Source organism: Capra hircus, chromosome 3, assembly GCF_001704415.2.
Source record: "Capra hircus breed San Clemente chromosome 3, ASM170441v1, whole genome shotgun sequence".
Lineage (NCBI taxonomy): Eukaryota > Metazoa > Chordata > Mammalia > Artiodactyla > Bovidae > Capra > Capra hircus.
In genome coordinates this window covers 5,041,052-5,058,450 of record NC_030810.1, presented here as the reverse complement: position 1 = coordinate 5,058,450, position 17,399 = coordinate 5,041,052, and the positions used below count along the sequence as shown (strand labels likewise).

The 17,399-nt window shown below is 46.0% G+C and overlaps 1 protein-coding gene across 2 annotated transcripts in view; it reads right to left on the bottom strand.

The window, feature by feature from the left end:
- Positions 1 to 17,399, bottom strand: part of ASB18 (ankyrin repeat and SOCS box containing 18) — a 76,657-nt gene that overhangs the window by 37,882 nt on the left and 21,376 nt on the right. Inside the window, exons 2-3 of one of the 2 annotated variants that reach the window (XM_018040801.1) lie at positions 15,763 to 15,885; positions 11,966 to 12,233 (exon numbers count right to left, since the gene is read on the bottom strand). In XM_018040801.1, the coding sequence (XP_017896290.1) occupies positions 11,966 to 12,233; positions 15,763 to 15,885 (391 nt within the window). The remainder of the gene's footprint in view (positions 1 to 11,965; positions 12,234 to 15,762; positions 15,886 to 17,399) is intronic. The other variant, XM_018040795.1, reaches the window with a different exon arrangement.

Genomic DNA, 17,399 nt, shown 5'->3' with positions numbered 1-17,399 from the left:
GAGTTCAACCTAGACCTCAAATGTAGCAATATATGTACTTCTAACAGATAAAATTGTAAGGTATAAAAATATCAAAACTGAATAAAATCAATGTAAAACTGCCTAATAATTTGCCCATTTTCTTTTGCTTTGATTTGGTTGGTTTATGTCCTTTAATACAATTGATGCCTCTTTGTCTCCTAGAAAATTTCCTGTTGAAATATGCCAGCCCACACCTCGACTTCCATGCACACAGTGTATTCTGCGTACCCTTGGCCCAGAGTCTAGCACGCTGATGTAAACTACCTTCGTCTCCCTTGAAATTGAAAGCATCTTGAGGAAATAGACTATAATGGAACATAAGTCCAGCACCTCTTAGAGTTCAACAATTGGCTGTTGAATGCTTGTCAGAATGGTTCACTCAATAATGAAACTTAGAGCTGTACTTTTCGAAAGTAGATGGGGTTTCTATAATTCTGTCATCAGATGGCAACCTTGTACAGCAGCAAATCACCTACCAAATGTCTCAAGGATAGAAACTGTAAGTTAAAATGAGGCATAGGTTAATCTCCATTTAGTATCCCTGCAGAATGGCTATCTACTTATAGCTTTTAAAAAATCATTGAGAAATGTATTCATAAGCATTTCTACTTTTGAATTTTATATCTGTATATCTTATCGCTCACAAATTATGCCTAGGTGAATCTGAAATTTACAAAAGGAACAGAGTTAAAATAAAGAAAATGTTATTCATACCCAGATGATAGAATTGATAGATGGGAACATTAAAATAGTTATTTTAATTATATTCTGTATGTTTGAGAAACTAGAGGAAAGACTAAACATGTTAAGTAAAGACAAGAAAGGTATTTTAAAAAGACCTAACACTGGGCTTCTATAGTTGAAAATTATAGTGTCTGAGATGAAAAATACATTACATGGGATTAATGGCAGATCAGGGATTTCAGAACAAATGATAAATCAATTACATAAGAGAAGAGTGAACAGAGTAGTAATCAACTGTGGGACAACTCCAAGTGGTATAACATACATGCACCTGGACTCCCTGAGGCCGGGGAGGGGTCATACAGAAAACAATGTGAAGAGATAATTGCCAACAATCTTTCAAATTTGATGAAAAGTATAAGCCTACAGAAATCAGATTGATTATATTCTTTGCAGCCAAAGATGGAGAAGCTCTATACAGCCAACAAAAACAAGACCAGGAGCTGACTGTGGCTCAGATCATGAACTCCTTATTGCCAAATTCAGACTTAAATTGAAGAAAGTAGGGAAAACCACTAGACCATTCAGGTATGACCTAAATCAAATCCCTTAGGATTATGCAGTGGAAGTGAGAAATAGATTTAAGGGACTAGATCTGATAGACAGAGTGCCTGATGAACTATGGACGGAGGTTTCTGACATTGTACAGGAGACAAGGATCAAGACCATCCCCATGGAAAAGAAATGCCAAAAAGCAAAACGGCTGTCTGGGGAGGCCTTACAAATAGCTGTGAAAAGAAGAGAAGCGAAAAGCAAAGGAGAAAAGGAAAGATAATAAGCATCTGAATGCAGAGTTCCAAAGAATAGCAAGGAGAGATAAGAAAGCCTTCCTCAGCGATCAATGCAAAGAGATAGAGGAAAACAGTAAATGGGAAAGACTAGAGATCTCAAGAAAATTAGAGATACCAAGGCAACATTTCATGCAAAGATGGGCTCGACAAAGGACAGAAATGGTATGGACCTAACAGAAGCAGAAGATATGAAGAAGAGGTGGCAAGAATACACACAAGAACTGTACAAAAAAGATCTTCAAGACCAAGATAATCACGATGGTGTGATTCACCTAGAGCCAGACATCCTGGAATGTGAAGTCAAGTGGGCCTTAGAAAGCATCACTACGAACAAAGCTAGTGGAGGTGATGGAATTCCAGTTAAGCTATTTCAAATCCTGAAAGATGATGCTGTGAAAGTGCCGCACTCAATATGCCAGCAAATTTGGAAAACTCAGCAGTGGCCACAGGACTGGAAAAGGTCAGTTTTCATTCCAATCCCAAAGAAAGGCAATGCCAAAGAATTCTCAAACTACCGCACAATTGCACTCATCTCTCACGCTAGTAAAGTAATGCTCAAAATTCTCCAAGCCAGGCTTCAGCAATACATGAACCATGAACTTCCATATGTTCAAGCTGGTTTTAGAAAAGGCAGAGGAACCAGAAATCAAATTGCCAACATCTGCTGGATCATGGAAAAAGCAAAAGAGTTCCAGAAAAACATCTATTTCTGCTTTATTGACTATGCCAAAGCCTTTGGCTGTGTGGATCACAATAAACTGTGGAAAATTCTGAAAGAGATGGGAATAGCAGACCACCTGACCTGCCTCTTGAGAAATTTGTATGCAGGTCAGGAAGCAACAGTTAGAACTGGACATAGAACAACAGACTGGTTCCAAATAGGAAAAGGAGTACATCAAGGCTGTATATTGTCACCCTGCTTATTTAACTTCTATGCAGAGTCCATCATGAGAAACGCTGGGCTGGAAGAAACACAAGCTGGAATCAAGATTGCCAGGAGAAATATCAATAACCTCAGATATGCAGATGACACCACCCTTATGGCAGAAAGTGAAGAGGAACTAAAGAGCCTCTTGATGAAAGTGAAAGAGGAGAGTGAAAACTTTGGCTTAAAGCTCAACATTCAGAAAACGAAGGTCATGGCATCTGGTCCCATCACTTCATGGGAAATAGATGGGGAAACAGTGGAAACAGTGTCAGACTTTATATTTTTGGGCTCCAAAATTATTGCAGATGGTGACTGCAGCCACGTAATTAAAAGATGCTTGGAAGAAAAGTTATGACCAACCTAGAGAGCATGTTGAAGAGCACAGACACTACTTTGCCAACAAAGGTCCATCTAGTCAAGACTATGGTTTTTCCATTGGTCATGTATGGATGTGAGAGTTGGACTGTGAAGAAAGCTGAGTGCCAAAGAATTGATACTTTTGAAGTGTGGTATTGGAGAAGACTCTTGAGAGTCCCTTGGACTGCAAGGAGATCCAACCAGTCCATTCTGAAGATCAGCCCTGGGATTTCTGTGGAAGGAATGATGATAAAGCTGAAACTCCAGTACTTTGGCCACCTCGTGCGAAGGGTTGACTCATTGGAAAAGACTCTGATGCTGGGAGGGATTGGGGGCAGGAGGAGAAGGGGACGACCGAGGATGAGATGGCTGGATGGCATCACGGACTCAATGGATGTGAGTCTGGGTGAACTCTGGGAGTTGGTGATGGACAGGGAGGCCTGGCATGCTGCGATTCATGGCGTTGCAAAGAGTCGGACACGACTGAGCGACTGAACTGAACTGAACTGATAAGCCTACAGAGTCAAGAAATTGATGACTCTCAAGGACAAGAAAGATGAAGAAAACAACATCAAAATACATCATGATCAACTGCTTAAAGCCAGTGATAAGGAGAATATATTAAATCAGAATAAAGGATACTATATCCAAAAGAACAAAGAACAGATGGATAGAAGACTTCCCATTATAAATGTAAGTTAGAAGACAGTGGAGTCCTGTGTCTAAAACACTGAAAGGAAAAAGGAGCCTGTCAACCCAGAATTCCCTACACAACAAAAGTGCCTTGCAAACACTCAAATGAAACAAAGACTTTTCCAAACATACACACACTGAAAGGACTTATCTCTAGCAGACCTTCACTGTAAGAAATATTAAAGAAAGTTCTCTAAGAAGGAGGAGGATGATCTCCGATGGAATTTTCAATCAATACAAAGGAATGAAGGGAGCCGAAAATGGGAACTACATGGGTAAACATACAAACTTTTTTCTCATTACTTCAATAAAAGATAATTGACTGTTTGAACAAAAATATTAACAATGTACTCTGGGACTTATATACAGAAGTAAAATATATGATACCAATAGCACAAAGGTCAGGAGGAGAGAAATGGAAGAATAGTCATATTTTTTTTGATATTATACATAAAATAGTATAACATTACTTGAGGGCATACTGTGATAAAATAAAGATGTAGACTATGAACCCTAAAGCAACTACTAAAATAATGGAACAAAAAGTTATATGTAACAAATCAAAAAAGGACATAAAGTGGAATCATGAAAAATACTTGATTCAGAAGAAGGTAGAAAAAGAGGAAAAGGGAACAAAGAATGAATGAAATGAATAGAAAAAATAACAGGCTGTTTGATTTGAACATAAGCATATTAAAATCTTATTAAACTTCAATGATCTAAACACTCAATTAAAAGGCAAAGACTCCCAGATTGGATTAAAAAAGACTCAGGTATACCCTGACTACAAGAGATCCATTTGAAAAATAAAGACACAAATTTGAGCACTGCCTTTAATCAACAGTCAGCCAGGAACTGAGACCCTCAGTCCAATAGTCCCAAAGAACTGAATTCTGCCTATACCTAGATGAATCCAGTAGCAGATTCTTCCCTAGCTGACCCTTCAAGTGAGACCCTAACCCTTGTTGACACCCTGATTGCAGTCTTGTGAGAGATTCTGCAGTTGAGGGCTCAGTGAAGCCATGCGCAAACTCTACTCATAGAAACTGTGAAGCAATAAATGTGTGCTGGAGTAGGTCTCTAAGTGTGTTGTAATCTGTTACCCAGCAATAGATCACTATTGCAGATGGAAAAGAGTATACTGTGCTGCTGCTGCTGCTGCTGCTGAGTCGCTTCAGTCGTGTCCGACTCTGTGCGACCCCATAGACGGCAGCCCACCAGGCTCCCCCGTCCCTGGGATTCTCCAGGCGAGAACACTGGAGTGGGTTGCCATTTCCTTCTCCAATGCACGAAAGGAAGTTGCTCAGTCGTGTTCGACCCTCAGTGACTCCATGGACTGCAGCCTTCCAGGCTCCTCCATCCATGGGATTTTCCAAGCAAGAGTACTGGAGTGGGGTGCCAGTGCCTTCTCCAATACAATGCTTACACCAGTCAAAAGAAATATGTATTAATGTCAGACTAGGTATTTTAATATCAGACAAAGTAGACTTTAGAGCAAAGAATATTTCTTTAAATAATGATGCCAGTTATTCAAGAGGCCATGATGATGCTAAACATCTATGTACTGATAACCAATAATAGAGCTTTGAAATATTATACAACTGCAAAGAGAAATAGACAAATCCATGATTACAGTCAAAGATTCAACACCCCTCTTTCAAGAACATGTAAAATAAGTAGGCAGAAAATCAGGAAGGATATGGGAGGATATAGACAACTTGACTTAATTGACCTTTATAGAACGCGCCACCCAACAACTGTAGAACATGCATTCTTTTCTGGTATGCACAGAAATTTTTTACCAAGATAGAATATATTTTGGATCATAAAAATAGACTCAGTAAATTTAAAAGGAGCAAAGTGATACAAAGTAAATTATCTAACTATAATGGAATTACATTAGAAATAAATAATGGAAAGATATCCGAAAAATACCCAAATATTTGGAAAGTAAGTCAGTTTTATATAGCCTATTTTTCAAAAAAAAAAAAAAAACTCAAAAGAAACAAATGAAAAGACAAATCAGAAAATATTTTAAACTGATTGAGAATGAAATGTTAACCCATTAAAACATGTGGGATTCAGCTAAACTAGTGCATAGTGGGTACAGGTGTAACACTGAAATACTGTGGACTGTGGCCCATCAGACTCCTCTGCCCATGGGATTTCCCAGCAAGAACACTGGAGTGGGCTGCCATTCCCTTCTCCAGGGGATGTTCCCCACCCAGGGATTGAACCCAGGTCTCCTGCACCACAGACAGATTCTTCATCAACTGAGCCACCGGGAAGTCATATTAGAACATAAAAAGCCATCAGATCAAAGACATTAGCTGCCATCTTACAAACCAGAAAGACAAGAACAAATGGAATTCAATGTAAGCAAAGGAAAGAGGAAATGAAGATCTGTCAGAAATCAGTGGAAAATGAAACAGTAAAACAGAAAAGAAAATCAGTAAAACCCAAAATAGACTGATCAGGGCAGAAAGAATAAAAACCACAAATTCCATTATTGTGAATGAAAGTGGTGATTGTACAGATTCTGCAGCTATTAAAAGGATAATAGAAAACAACTTTATGACAATAAATTTAACAACTTAGATGAAAGAGGTAAATCTCTTGAACGATACAAGCTATCAAAGCTCACTCAGGAAAGAAATAACCTGAAAGCCACTATAGCCATTAAATAAATTGAATTCATAGCTGAAAACCTGCTTAAAAACGAAACTCCATGCCAAGACAGCTCCACTGATGATTTCTACAAAACACTTAAGGAAGAAATAAAAATAATTTTACACAAACACCTCTCAGCTCATTTTTGAGGCCAGCGTAAACTCAGATATCAAAACCAGACAAAAACATTACCAGAAAAAACTGCAGATCAATACCTCTCACAAACATAGATGCAGATGTTTTAAAAATTCCAGCAAATCCAACCCAGGAATTTATAAATTGTGGTCTGAAGAATGCAAGGTTGGTTTAACATCTGAAAATCAACCAGTGTAAATAATTATATTAACAGACTGAAAATACACACATAGGATCAACTCCTATGTCCATGGGATTTCCCCTGTCCATGGGATTTCCCAGCAAGAATACTGGAGTGGGTTGCCATTTCCTTCTCCAGGGGATCTTTCCAACCCAGGGATTGAACCCGTGTCTCTTACATCTCCTGCATTGGCAGGGGGTTCTTTACCACTAGCACCACCTGGGAAGCCTCGGGAACAACTCAATATATGCAGAGAAAGCATCTGAGAAAATCCAACGTCCGTTCATAGAAAAAACTCTCTGAAAACCAGGGATAGAAGGGCATTCTCTCAATCTGAAAAAACTTATCTACAAAATACCTACACACAATATCATGCTCAACAGTGAAAGATTTAAGTCCTCTAAGATTAGAAATAAGGAAAGTTGTCTTCTCTCACTGCTTCTATTCAGCATAGCACTGGAGGTTCTGTCTAGTGCAATAAAGCAAGAACAAGGCATCCAGACTGGAAAAGAAGTAAGACTGTTTATTGAAGATGACACGATTGTCTACATAGAAATCTTTTGGAATTCATGATGGGCTACGACTGCAGCCATGAAATTAAAAGATGCTTACTCCTTGGAAGGAAAGTTATGACCAACCTAGATAGTATATTCAAAAGCAGAGACATTACTTTGTCGACTAAGGTCCGTCTAGTCAAGGCTATGGTTTTTCCTGTGGTCACGTATGGATGTCAGAGTTGGACTGTGAAGAAAGCTGAGCACCGTAGAATTGATGCTTTTGAACTGTGGTGTTGGAGAAGACTCTTGAGAGTCCCTTGGACTGCAAGGAGATCCAACCAGTCCATTCTGAAGGAGATCAACCCTTTGGCCACCATATGCGAAGAGCTGACTCATTGGAAAAGACTCTGATGCTGGGAGGGATTGGGGGCAGGAGGAGAAGCGGACGACCCAGGATGAGATGGCTGGATGGCATCACGGACTCGATGGACGTGAGTCTGGGTGAGCTCCGGGAGATGGTGATGGACAGGGAGGCCTGGTGTGCTGCAGCTCATGGGGTCGCAACGAGTCGGACACGACTGAGCGGCTGAACTAAACTAGAACAAATACTGAGCTTAGCAAGGTTGCAGGTTGCAAATTAATACACAAAAATAAATTCTTATCAATTTATATAGTAGCTACCACCACAGAAATTTAAATAAAAATACCACTTACAAAAGCACCAGAAATTAAAAACTTAGGGATAAATCTGAAAAATGTATGCAAGCATTGTACACTAAAAACTATCAAATGAAGTTAAAACAAACTAGGAGCTAAATAAATGGAGAGATTTATTGTGTTCCTGGGTTGAAAGATTCAATATTTTTATGTCAAGTCTCCCCAGATTGATCTATAGATTCACATCAACCCCAGTCAAAACACAGCAGTCTTTTTTTTTTTTTTTTGTAGAAACTGACAAACTGATTTTAAAATTTATGTGGAAATGTGAAGAGGCTAGAAAAGCCAAAACAACTCTGAATGATGCTGGAGAATTTATGCGACCTGACTTTAAGATTTCTTACAGAGCCACAGCATTCAGTACAAGGTGGTACTGGTGTCAAAAAAGACCAATAGAGCAAGGTATAACAGGACAGAGGCATAGAGCAACAGCTCTGCAATGGAGCTCTGGGGGCCTTGCCTGAACCCACAATGGCCGCACAAACAAAAGTTTGAGCCACTGCTGGTCTAAGCCTTGGCAGAGCACCCTGCGATCCTCCAGAACTTGTTAAGGGGCTGCTATAAGACCCTTGTCCACTCGCCTCCCTGTGTCCCCTGAGAGGCTGTCCTGAGCTGTTTCTTCTCACTTCCTGGGATCTGGTGAGGTTTTGGACTTCCTGCCTGCCCCGCTCAGAACAGAGCTGTGGACTATAAAGCTGCTCACCTGACACCTAGATTCAGGTGTGCTACAGCAGGGTGTCCTGCAAGTCACATTGCCATGATGTATCTCCTTTTGTATGGGTGTTGTCCTTTGTGGTGTGTAGGGCAAGGACCATGAAGAATTGGAACCTTTGGCTGTTTTTCTTCTCACTGTGTATGTAAGTGTTAAAAGTGTCTGAATCTAGGAGTGGCTCCTTGGGTCTTTATTGAATCAGTCAGGCCTTGCCCTCTCTTGTGTGTACTTGACAAGAGAGCCAGAAATAAACCCATACATATGTTCTTATGGAGAAGGAAATGGCAACCCACTCCAGTACTCTTGCCTGGAAACTCCCATGGACGGAGGAGCCTGGTGGGCTGCAGTCCAAGGGGTCGCTAAGGATCAGACACGACTGAGCGACTTCACTTTCACTTTTCACTTTCATGCATTAGAGAAGGAAATGGCAACTTGCTCCAGTGTTCTTGCCTGGAGAATCCCAGGGACGGGGGAGCCTGGTGGGCTGCCATCTATGGGGTCGCACAGAGTCGGACACGACTGAAGCGACTTAGCAGCAGCAGCAGCAGTGTATGTCCTTAAGTTGACTTTCAACTGACGTGCCAAGGCAAACCCGAGAAAGAAAAGGCTCCTTGACAGATAGTGCTGGAACTACTGCAGAACCACATGCAGAGCAAAAAAGAAAAAAAGAAAGCCTTAATTCCTACCTCACACCATATTCAGACATTAACTCAAAATGGGTCATAGACTTAAATGTAACATATAAAGTTATTAAAAGTTTCAGAGGGAAACATAGGAGGAAATGTTTGTGGCCATGGTTGGGCAAAGTTGTTTTATTTTAGAGAAAATAACCCAACATGATTCCTAAAATTAAAAAAAATTGATCAGTTGTAAGGGTTAGTCACTCAGTCGTAGCTGACTCTTTGCAATCCCATGGACTGTAACTGTAATCCCCAGGCTCCTCTGTCTATGGAATTTTCCAGGCAAGAATACTGGAGTGGGTTGCCATTCCCTTCTCCAGGGGATCTTCCCAACCCAGGGCTGGAACCTGGGTCTCTTGCATTGCAGGCAGATTCTTCACCATCTGAGCCACCAGTTAGACTCCACCAAAAGTAAGAACTTCTGTTCTCCAAAGGACACTTTTAAGGAAAGAAACTATAACCCAGAGACTGGAAGATAATATTTATCAACCACATAGCTGATAAGGGACTTTTACCCAGAATATATAAAGAAATCTCAAACCAACCCAGTATTTTTAAAAGGCACAAAATTTGAACAAGCACTTCACCAAAGAAAATAAATGTAGGCTAAATAAGTACATGAGAAGATGCCCAACATCACTTGTTTTTAGGGAGATGCAAATCAAAACTGCAGTGGAATAGTTCTGAATCCCTATAGAATGTCTAACAGCTAAAGAGTGACTGTACCAAGTGTCAGTGAGGATGGGAAGCAGCAGGAACAATCATATATAACTGGTGGGAATGTAAAACGGTAGTTCCAACTTGGAACGCAGCTTGGTCATTTCCTAATCATATCACGTGACACAGCTATGCCTAGGTATTTATCCAGGAGGAATGAAACGATATACTCAGACAAAGGCTGGTACATGAATGTTCACAGCAGCTTTACTTGGAATAGCCTCAGGTCGGAAATGATCAAGTGTCTTTTAACATATGAGTGGATAGACACACTGTGTTATTCTGTACCAAGGAATATCATTCACTAATGAAAAGGAGTGAATTATGGATATACAAAACAGTATGATAAATATGCAAAGTATGGGGATTGACATGTACACAGTTATATTTATAATAGACCAACAAGGACCTAATGTACAGCACAGGGTTCTCTGCTCTAACCTAAATGGGAAAAGAATTTGAAAAATAATAGATATATGTATCTACCTACTCATTGGGTCCCAAAGAGTCCAACACAACATAGTGACTGAACCACAGAAAGACACTTGTATAACTGAATCACTTCACTGTACACCTGAGACTAACCCAACATTGTTAATCAAACTATACTCCAATATAAAAATAAAAAATGATTCAAGAAAAAAAAGCTGAAAGTAATATTTTTTGCATGAAAGGTGTCAGACAAAAGAGATTATGTTCCATTTACACTGAGTTCTAGCAAATTAAGACTAAGCTACAGTGACAGAAAAACAGGTCAGTGGGAAACTGGAGAAGGGGGAGGGAGAGGTTCCAGTGGGACATGGGAACATTTTGCTGGTGATGGCTGGGTTCACAATCTCAGATATAGGGATGGTTTCACCTGCATCCCTGTGTCCAAATTTATCAGATTGCATACTTAAAGCATGTGCACCTTACTACATGCAATTACAGCTCAGTAATGCTGCTTTTGGATATTATATTGTTTCCAGTCACCTTCCTTCAGTCATGTTCAAGCCTCCTGGTGGTCCACGTGGCTTCCTGAGTCCCTGCTCTGAACAAGGTGACATTGGTAGGTGGTGCCCCCGTCTTGATCCCTGAGAGCCCAGCAGTCCTGCCTGCCTGCACTTAACGTGATGCTTTTATTTAATCCTCACCATAGAGACAGAAGGCCATGAAAACTGAAACCCAAGAACAGGGACTAGAACATTCTGACTAAAAGAAACGTCAAGATGGACACAAGGCAAGCTGGGAACCCGGGAAGAGAAGGCCCTTGCGATGACATGGGGCCCCCGCCGCCTCTCTCGGGACCTACTGGACCCCAAGTGGACAGACCTCCGCAAGGACAGCCGCGGGGCTGGACCCGGAACCGGCGGAACTTCTAGAACCCCCGGCACCTGGGCCTGGGGTGGGGGTGGTGCTAGAATATGCGGGCACAGCTCGACTGGCTTGTGGGGCTCCGAAGCCCCGCCCGAGGAGCTAACCATTTATGTCACACTGTGACAATTATTCTGCATAAAATTATCGTTAAAACCCCTAATTTTTCAGCCTCCAACCCCGCCAGTGGCCTTTTAGCATTCTCCAGCGCGGGCGTCTGCGGCCGGTGATCACCGGCTCATTACCTCCGTGTGGCGCCGCCCCCCCCGCGCTCGCAATCAAGCACTAATTAAACCGGCGCGGGCCAGGCTGGGGCCCGAGGCTGGGCGGGGGGCGCGGGCGGAGCGGGCCTGGTGGCCGCCGCGGGCCTGCGACGGACTGCGGGGACCGTGGCGAGGTCCGCGGGCTCCGGGCTTTGGGACCGGGACGGCGGTGGGCGGGGCCGGATCTGAGGGCGGGGCCTACGGGGCGGGGCCTGGGGGCACTTAGCGAGGCCGCGCAGGGCAGGGCGTCCGGGGTCCGGGTCGGGGTCGGGGTCCGGGTCGGGATCGGGGTCCGGGTCGGGGTCGGGGTCTGGGTCGGTGCGCGGGGCCCGGCTCTGGGGGCGGGGACACGGGGCCCGTGGGCGGGCCCAACAGGGGGCGGGGCCTGGGGCCCTTATCTAGGCCATGCAGGGCAGGGCGTCCGGGGACGGGGGCGGAGGCGGGGGCCGGGGCGTCGGGGGTCGGGGGTCAGGGTCAGGGTCGGGTTCGGGGCCCTGGGTCCTTACCCGAGCGAGGCGGCCGTGCGGCAGAGGTGCAGGGGCGCCAGGCCCTCGGCGCTGAGCAGGTCGGGGTCGGCGCGGTGCTGCAGCAGCAGCCGGGCGCAGGCCGTGTGGCCCCCCAGGCAGGCCTCGTGCAGGGCGCAGCGGCCGCCGGGGCTGGCGTCGGGGTCTGCGCCGCGGCCGAGCAGGTGGCGCACGCAGGCCGTGTGGCCCTGGGCCGCGGCGATGCACAGGGGCGTGGTGAGCTCGCGCTTGTACTCCAGGGTCCAGAGGCCTGGGGAGCGGGTGGGGAGAAGGAAGGTGAGAGGGGGCCGCTCGTGGGGGACGGTGTCCGTTATGACTGAAATAGGGGGAAACCATCTGTTAGGAGGAGGGGCCAGGTGGGCATGTGGAGAGCTACGCGAGGATGCTCGGGCCTTAGGGACAGAGAAAAGGGTGAGTTCCGACTGGACCACAGACGAGGGATGGAGGGAGGTCTCGGGGGTGAACCCTAACAGAGAGGGGCAGAGAGAGCGACCTGGAGAGGGCAGAGATGAAGACCTGGGGGAGAGAAGCAACAGAAAGGAGAGGCTGAAACCGAGCGGAGAGATTGGGGCAGTGGCGGGCAGAGGGGTGTTACTGAGAAGCAAGAGGGTTTCGCCAAATGTGAGGGGGACTGGGGACTCAGGTAAGATGTGAGGAGTTAAAAGCTGAACAAGCAGGAGCATTTAGGGTGGAATTCACACTTTGCAGGCTCTGAATTAGGGCAGCTGGAGGGCGGAAAGTGAGCTGTGGATTTTTCTGGAATCCAAGCCCTCTCTTTTTGAGTCCCTGATTTTATCCTCTTTATCATTAAGAGGAGAAGACAACAGACAAAACAAACTGACCCACATCAGCAAGGCTGCTCAAGAAAAGGACTCGGAAAGTTTAGTTGTCTTGGAAGTGGCCGGTTTTCAGAAGCACCCTTTGATGTGGTGGTCTGCATTGAGCACAATCCTGGTTTGTTTCTTTGCGCTTTTTAGGGTTTTGTGTGTGCACGCATGTGTGTGTCTGTGTGTGTGTAAGGTTGCTCTTTCTTGAAGGATGAATGGAGCAGGAGCTATACATTTCACTTCTCTGAAAACTTTGGGCTTTCAAAAGGCCCGTGGAAGGTTGTTAGCGGCCACGAGCGCTCCTGGAAATGGGGAGAGCTGTCCCTGGTGAATACACTTCAAGGGACAGGATTTCACATGGCAGGGATGCCTTCTGATAATGATGGAAGAATCGATACCGTGGCTGTAATGAGCTGTGGAGGAGACCCTTTTCATAGGCCACCTCCTTCATGGGACCCATGCTGAGCAGTTTTGAAAGACCACTCATAATTACCTACCTCAATGTAGTGCAGGGTTCTAGCCTGACCCCGGGTCCCCAAGGCCCAGCCTGGAGGTTGTGCACTGCTGGAAGAAGAGGGGCCTGTCATCCTGGTGGTAGGTGATGGTGGCCGGAGGCCCCAGGGATGTGGTCCTACATGGACCCCTGTCTTCACTGGGTCTGATTTGATGGAGGCATTGATCTGGCCCTTGATGATAACAGTGACCTACATTCGCATCCGACTCTCTGTAACCCCATGGACTGTAGCCTGCCAGGCTCCTCTGTCCATGGAATTCTCCAGGCGAGAATACATTCTTGTAGGGCCCAGCTCCTCCTCCTTGATTCTACTCATTTCCCCTAGATAGGAAGTTGACATACTGAGGGGCCAGGAAGCAGGTACTCCGTTTTCTAGGGCATGCTAAGTTCCCAGCTCTACTCTATCCACCATCAGCAGCTCTGTTCACCCAGCCAAGATGCCAAAGTCTTCCCATGGACTCATAGGAAGAGGCAGTGGAGGGCCATTTAGCTCTGCCGTAGCTTAGGGCCAGCCCCCATCTCCAGGTCCCTGCAGGCTTCTCTCCCTGTGGTATGTGAAAAGTGTGTGGGTGAAAGTGTTAGACTCTCAGTCATGTCTGATTCTTTGGGACCCCGTGGACTGTAGCCCACCAGGCTCCTCTGTCCACGGGATTCTCCAGGCAAAAGTACTGGAGTGGGTTGCCATTTCCTTCTCCAGGGGATCTTCCCCACCCAGGGATAGAACCTGGGCCTTCTGCATTGCAGACAGATTCTTTACCATCTGAGCTACCCCTTAGCATCATCCTCTGTGGGAATGGTTTCCTGGGACCACAAGCTCCAGGGGGCCAGCATTCCATCATGGGTGTGGCACCCAGAGGCTGGCCACCATGAACCTGTGTCTTCCCTTCCCCATTGCTCCCTTCGAGAGGTGCTGAATTGGCTGCAGGAAGCATGGGGACCCCTGTCTCAGCCTGGGCTGGATCGTCTCTGCTACTGGACCAGCGTGAGCTGGTCAGGTGGCTGAGCTGAAATAGCGCAAAGGCCAGCAGCATCCATCCTGTCTTCCCAGCTCGCGCTGAGGCCACGGGCCAGCACCAATGCTCAGGGTTGCCCTTTGCTCGGTAATAACTCAACATCCCTTCCCTGCCAGGGTGCTCTGATTTCCTGTCGTACAGTTGTGTCACAGAAAAACAGCACACTTAGGGGTGGAAAGATTAAGGTGGTAAAGAGGAAGGAAACTTTCATTCAGACCACGAGCTGACATTAATATCTATTTGAAATTACATCATTTCAGCATGTTGCGAGTGTGTCCAGGGCTGTGAGGCATGTGATTAAAAAATACATTAATCAGACATTCAGGCAGTTGGCATTCTTAATTGGATCGTCCCACAGCCCTTTGGAGGAAGATGCACGCCCCATCTGGGACAGGTGAGGGAGAGGAGACCCGGAAAGGTGCTGCAGTGCCTTTGGTTGGGAGGGATTTCGGCCCAGATGACCTGTGCTTGCTTCCCCGCAGCCCCTGCCGCCTCGCTGGCTGCTCTGAGCTGCTTAGCCCTTTGGCAGGGTCTGGGTTTATTCCCTTCTCCCCGTGTGAGGTGTAGGCAGACTGTGTCAGTGCCCTGGAAACCACACTTCCTCATTCTTGGTCTGCCAGAGCTCACGAGTCAGGAGCACAGGGCCCTGGCCCTTGGCCCGCTGATCACAGAGACTTGCATCCTCACGATTCCAACATGTGAGCCCTCTTGGTAAACGTAGCATTGGGAGGCAGGGGTGGAAGGGTGCCCAGTGCAGAGCTCCAGCCGAGGAAGCTGCACTGCAGCCTGGTGGTCAGCTAGTCCATCCATCCCAGATGGGGGCAAGGGGGCTTCTCTCTACTTGGGAGCATGTTTGCCTGCCTGGCACGAAGCAACAGTGTCCCAGCGACAAGAATGCAGGCGTATACGACCTAAGGACCTCCGGTTTCTCCCCTCTCCTCCCTCTTCCCGGGCTGCCCTGGCATCCAGGAGGAGCGTCTCCTGAGGGTTCGCCCTGCCCAGTGCTGGCTCTGTGCCTGTTTCTGCCTTGGAGCCCTGGAGTTCACGGATTCAGAGAGGAAATGCGCAGCACTGCCCGCCGGGGACCGCTCCAGGAGGGGTGTGCTTTATCTCCCAACCCCCTGGCTGCCAGATCCAGGCTCTGGCGGATCAACAGCCAAACCGGATCTCTTCTGAAAGACAAGAGGCCACTTCTAGCATTGCACGGGCACTCCTCACCCACTGTTTGGCTTTTCCAGTGTGATCACTCCTATCCGATCACCTAAAAGCTACGTCTGAAAAATCGTGCACGCAGAGTTTTGCTTGTCAATGTCTTTGGCTCGAGCTTGTTAAATGCAGCACCGCCGTGAGCAGTCTACCCGCTGCAGCTATATGTTCAGACATGTGTTAGTAGCTCCTTAACAATGACGGGAAGAGCAAAGGTACCTGACAGTCCAAACGTGGCTGGGGATTTCACCTGCCACACCATCTCGTCCTTGTTGATCTCAAACACCACGTTGGCATCCTGGAAGAACTTGTCCATGAGGGGCTTCAGATGCTCCAGGTCTCCTGTGACCAAGGCAGCGTGGTACTCGAGGACCGGCGACCCATCTCTCGCCTGAGGCTCCTTTTCCATCTTCTGAAAGATCTGAAGTCTCCCTCTAGCTGGCTCTGGCCGTCTGTCCATCGCAATGCTGATCTCAGAAAAGCTCTCCAGGAAGGGGAAAGATGGTCTTTTGGAGTGTGAGCTATTTCTATTGTCATTACTCAATTGTCAGCCAGCCGGGGCTGGGTGGTGGTGTATTTATAACTCCTGTGGGCTCTGATGTGATAACCGTCACTCGGTATGACCAGCATCATGTGACCACCGAGACGCCAAAGAGCTTGGCCACCCCCTTGCGATTGTATACGTGTGAACTCTAGAGCCAGGCCCATCTGTGTGTCTCCCAAACAGCTCGGCACACCACGCGGGCAGACGGCCTGAAACAAGCAGGCTTCTTTTTCCTGCTGTGTAGGATGGCTTCTTTCATTTCCTCCTCTTCCTTAGCTGCTGTGGCCAGTGGTGAGCAGATGTGTGTTCTGAGGGCTGTGTCGGCCCCGAGGCTGTGTCAGGGAGATCCAGACGGACACTGCAAATGGCCAGGCTCTGCACAAGCATCCTGGGCCGAGGCCCCATAGTAGGACAGACCAGGGATTCCCAAAGGCATCGTCATCTGGGGCCTGTGGGTTTCTTCCAGCTGTTGAGAACTGATCCCAAAATGTGCATCCCTTGCTGAAGATGAGAGAGGCCACAATTTTTTTTTTAATGAATGGTAACAGCTCTTTGTTAGTAACTTACTAGATACTGGCTACCAGTTCAGGGCTTATTTTATTGTCTAAACATTAATAAGGTTTAAAAATGGAGTTACCGTATGACCCAGCAATTCCACTCCTGGGCATTTATTCAGAAAAGATGAAAACTCTTAATTAAAAAAGATACATACACTGCAGTGTTCATAGCTGCACTATTTACATACAACAGCCGAGACGTGGAGCAACCTAAATGTTCATTAACAGATGAATGGGTAAAGAAGATGTGTGTGTACACACACACACACACACACACACACACACATACACACGCGCGAGTGTATAATAAGAATATTAGCCATAAAAAGACTGAATGCCATTTGCTGCAACATGGATGGAACTAGACATTATTATACTAAGTGAAGTGGGTCAGACAGAGAAAGTGAAACATGATATCACTTATATGTGGAATCCAAAAAAATGATACAAATTGACTTATTTATAAGAAAAGAAGTAGACTCACAGATGTAAAAACACAAGCTTATGGTTACCAAAGGTGAAAGTAGGGACAGGGATAAATTAGGAATAAACTAGGAATTTGGGATGAATGGCTCAGTGGTAAAGAATACATCTGCAGTGCAGGAGTCACAGAAGAGATGGGTTTGATCCCTGGGTCGGGAAGATGCCCTGGAGCAGGGCATGGCAACCCAGGCCAGTATTCTTGCCTGGAGAATCCCATGGACAGAGGAGCCTGGCAGAGTCGGACATGATCAGCAACTAACACTCACTTTTGT